The 5000-nt window shown below is 36.3% G+C and overlaps 1 protein-coding gene across 1 annotated transcript in view; it reads left to right on the plus strand.

Moving 5' to 3' along the window:
* Positions 1–5000, plus strand: part of LOC113817501 (transcription activator GAGA) — a 22709-nt gene that overhangs the window by 16707 nt on the left and 1002 nt on the right. Inside the window, exon 6 of the mRNA XM_027369573.2 lies at positions 1–5000. This exon is cut by the window's left edge and continues 274 nt beyond it; it is cut by the window's right edge and continues 1002 nt beyond it. Within this exon, the coding sequence (XP_027225374.1) occupies positions 1–607 (607 nt within the window). The 3' untranslated portion in view covers positions 608–5000.

Below are 5000 nucleotides of genomic sequence, written 5' to 3' on the forward strand. Positions count from 1 at the left end.
GCTTGCTCATTATTTCCATCAGATCATTGTTCTTGAACTGGCCAATCCTGGCACTGTAGCCAAAGTAGCAAAAGCAGAAATGCAAGTTCAACAACAGCAGCAGCAGTTGAATCAACAACAGCAGCAAGAAGGGGAAGGAGGGAACAATGGCAATGTAGATGCTTTGTCGATGGACATAGCAGAGATGACAGGTATCACATCTGAACAGAGAGAGTACTTTACCAAAGCCACTGATGTTATGAAGCAGCTAAGGAAGTTATATTTTGATCAGTCTCGGCGTTTAGCAGTGCGGATAAGTCAGCTTAAAAAGGGGCGACAGCAGTCTCAGGAACGTATGCAAAGACAACAAGCCATTCAGCAGAACTACCTCCAGCAAACTTTACAGCAGCTTCAGCAACAGCAACATCATCAACAGCAACAGCAACAACAGCAACATCCATCTCAACAACAACAACAACAGCAGCAGCAGCAACAACAGCAACAGCAGCTTCATCAACAACAGCAAATGGGAACTCATCAAATGAGTCCAAATTTGCAAGATGGAGCAGCACAACTTCTACATGGACAGCTGTCTCTACATCACCTCCACCAACCTTGGTCAGACTAGGAAAGTGCTCTTGGCTGCACCATACAAAACAGATCTTTACCCTGTTGAGTTAACCCAATGATTATGCAGCTGTTGCAAGGTGACAGGCATTGACATTTGCAGGGTCCTCAAATTGTTCATTGCTTGTAAAATTTTTGTGAATGTCTCAGGAGAGAAGGGTCCTTTGGTAGCCCTTGAATAATGGAATGAAAGAATTTTGCTTCCTTAAAAGTCTGGCTTTCCTGTGCAAACTGATGTGTCAGCTTCAGTTCATGGCAATGATGATATGAAACACTGCTGCCTCATTAAGTTTAGGATAGTAGATACGCAGAATATTGTCATGGTCATGATGCGTATAAGTGCACAAAGGATTTTCCAGAGTCTCCAAAGGTAACACAGTACTGGAAGCCATCTATGCATTGTACAGGAAATCTTTGACCATTTCAACAAAAATGTTTGTTACTAATCATACTGGTGTAATGTGGTGTACATAATGTAAGTACTGGTAAGTGTGGCGAGTGAGCAGCAGTATTGCAAGAATTCAGTGTTCCATTTAGGTTCTTTAGAATGTGTGGTTAATCAAGTGTAAACATTTTCCTACAGCACACATCTCAGGAAGTGACAGGGCATGTATTACATTATTCCGACTCTCCTCACAAGACTATATAAAGCTGTATGGTTGAATGCCTCATAAACATGAACGGGTCTCCTGCTATGATGACCACATCAGTTTGATTTTAAAGTCTAAATGGACCACTGTTCTCTCGATAACTGGGTTTCTTTTTAAAGGCTATTGCCCAATTCAGGTAATATTGGTAATCAAATTTTTTTATACAGTTGAGAATGCAAAGGAGATGATAAGGTTCTTTGAAAAAGAAAGGGGGAAAATCACAAATCTTGGTTCGATATGACCACCAAGGCTGATAGCTAAAAGAATGTCATTTACGAATGTGTGTTATCCCCGTGTGACCGACATGCAGAGCTGCAGCTTTTTCTTCCCTCCCCACCAGATAACCCCCCTCCCCTACCCCATCCCAACCTCCTTTTCCCAGGGAGTTTTTCTTCCATTACCAACCTTGCAGTTTGGTACAGCTATAGATACCATAAATGTCATTACTGGGTGTTTCTTGAAAAAGGAATTCTTCATGAGAAAGGTACTTATTTGGAATTCTTGGAATCACTCTTCATTTTTAAAGTTGAACTTGTATTCCATGATAAAGTTTCTCTAGGAGAAATCCTTTTTGCTACACATCCATTGTGTGTACATCCTAGTGATGCTCCTCATCTTACATATAAATGATCACATTAACTTTATACCTCAAGATTCTACCTGTAAACAAGCCAAGACTTAAAATCTATTTTATTTACTAGCATTATACCAGGTGCTCTAAGCCCAGTGTCTTTAGTGATCTTATATTTAGAAATTGCTAGGCTTATGTAGGTGGAGGTTTTGTTGATGTATGCCAAATTTTACATTAATCAAGAAAACTAATTATTTAGGAATGGCACTTGCCTCATAACAAAAATGTGCCATGAGCAGAAGCCATTGCTCTTGGGCTAGGCACAGTGGACTCTTTATATTGACCAGAAAGGAGGACTGTGGCACAAAGAGTGCCATTTATCTTATGTATATATTCTCTCTATTCAGATCAATGGTAGGCTTCTCTTAGAGAAACCGACGGGTAAAGTGAATTCAGGTCTCAAATTTAGCTAAGGTTTGAATGTTACTCTATATCAGCTGGAAGCAGGAGATTGTACAGACAAATTTTTTTATTTATTTGCCATATATTTTTTATTTATTTATTTTTGTGTGTGTGATTTCTGATGATAGAGAACTGGGATGCTGCTGCCATTCTGATTTGAATTAACATTCAAATATAATTTCTTGAACAGGGATAGATAGATTTGTTATTATATTATGATATTTTTTATATGTTTCATATTAACATTTTATGTTAATTTTTTCTTTCTTTCTCTTGTTTCTTTCTTTTTTTAAGATTTAGATTTACAGATGATATAAGTCACGTATAAAGCTATATTTTTATTGTTTCAGTGATAAACAAGGCTGGAACCATTTTGATAGCCTTATATGGTATCACACCTTTCAGTGTCACTATGCTAAACTCTAACAAGAGGATAAAAATTTTGCTATGCAAGCTAATGCTTTGATATACCCATTTCTTCATTTTAATCAACAGACACAGCCAAGTTGCTGAAAGCACAAGAATTTTGGCCATTGTAAAGATGTGAAGCCATGTTAAATCTTTTTATTAAGGTATCACATGTTTGGTGTGAAGTATATAATCATTTATGATAGTTTTTGTAATGAGTACAAGATACTTACAGTGGTGGTAAGTAACCATTCACTATTTTATAGGATATGTAGGGACACAAATTTATTTTACCTTCATCTGTGTATTTTGTTTTTTCCTTTGTTGATTCTGAGATAGTTGACTTTGGTCAATTGTCTGGTTTTTCTTCAGTTGAGTAAAGGTTGAATACTGGTGTAGTAGGTTGGATATAGACCTAAGTATGCAAGGATCTTTTTGACTGCTTCGATGATAGTGCTGCAAATAGCAATTCAAAATGTTTTTGCCATTACTAGTGGAGCTTTTAAAGACCATTACAGTTTGGTAGTGTTCTTCATAAGTTACAGGGATGTGGAAGTTGTATCTGTTGTGTCATATAACAATTCTCTGAATTTTGGAACTACGTGATTATCCTAAAATATACAGAAGAGAAACCTGAGTGGACTGGATCCTCTTGCATAGTATTAATAATGCTCTTAAAGACAGATATGCACTGTGTCAATGGGCTTGTCCGAGTTATTTTTATTGGTACCATGTTTTACAGCAGTTCAGTGACAAAATTTATGAAAATTGTGAGGGGAAGAAACTTACCCCCTTGCAATGCCCATCTTGATAACAGATGAATTTGATAGTCTGAACTCTTTTCCTCGAAGGTTTTGTCTTTATCTCGGATTTGCCCAATATCCATCATATCCATGCCCATAATACATATCTAGGGCAACACTTATAAACGGGTACTACATACAAGGTCACTATAACAGGGTCCAGCTGGCGTGCCTAGCGCTAACCGGTGTCGTTCGTCTTGCATTCCCATCAGGGAAATAGACATTCAGGATCATATTCTGTATTAATTCCATTTTTATTTTGTGTTCTTTGGAATGTCCTTATAGAGTAAATTATAGGATAAATTATAATCACTCTGGTCTCTTGAGCCAATTTCTTTGGTGCATCTACCTCAAGTCATTTCTTCTGCTGGCTTGTGTGACCCCTTCCATGACATGTTAAGGTCCTCCACATGAATTTCAAAAGTCAGGGATTGAAGCTAGAATTTGTCTGCTGAAAAATTCTGTGATATGTTGAGTATCTTCTCAGGATAGCAGTAGATAATGGAAATCTTTCCTTGTTATGAAGGCAGTATTTTGTGATTCAGTTACGAACAAACAGCCAATTTGTGCATCATGTAAATGTGAGAATTATCAGATTTGTTGTGCTGAAAATGATTGATGGAGCTATCATGGGTCTTGAAAGGTTAACATGGGAGGTGTCTGTCAAACCAAATGTGAATATATCCTGCAGGTTTTAAACATTCAGGGTCATGTATTATTATATACAGCAACTTTTCTGTCAGGGGTTCTTGCAATATTCAGGTGAAGATACCATAGTTTTTGTAATTTTTTTGCCATGACAACTTACCAACTCAGCTACAACTTTAACGCAGGTACTTTGTAGTCTGGGAGCATCTTTGTAACAAGTTAAAAGTTTTCCAGCAGTTTTAAACTGTCTAGGTGATAAATGACTTGATAATTCTTAGCCATGCAAAAATGTTTTACTGTTTAGAAAATGTTGTGATGTTTCTTGTTTCATTACTGGGTTGGTAGGATTAAACTTCCACACTGTGTCTTCAAAGCCTCGTTAGTCTGTATTGTGCAGGGATTGACCTTAATGAAGGTGGTGTGGATGTTTAAAATCTACTAATCGAGTTTGTAAAATATTATCATATTGTGAGATTTAAGTTTTATCAGATTCAGGTTAATGATATGTATGCTAGATTTTTTTATAGCCTTTTTAGAATTGATTTTTTTATGGTAGTTTTAGTTTGGACTATCTATGATAGTGTATATTTTCAGAAGTGCAAATTTTTTAATAATTTCTTTTAATATATTATGGGATATGTAATAGAGAAAGAAACACGTACACAAGATTTTGTGTATTGCATTAATGGAGCATTATATTTGAAAGTTATTCCTGTACTTTACAATCAAAGATACACTTTCCATGCAAAAGTTCGTGAGTGATAGTTTAATTACTTAGCAAATTTCTTAAACACAAAACAGATTTTTGGACACTTCTTTCTCAATAACTTATCCTAAAAATTTTCCAAGTAA

This window comes from Penaeus vannamei, chromosome 8 (genome assembly GCF_042767895.1).
Source record: "Penaeus vannamei isolate JL-2024 chromosome 8, ASM4276789v1, whole genome shotgun sequence".
In the NCBI taxonomy this organism is placed as follows: domain Eukaryota; kingdom Metazoa; phylum Arthropoda; class Malacostraca; order Decapoda; family Penaeidae; genus Penaeus; species Penaeus vannamei.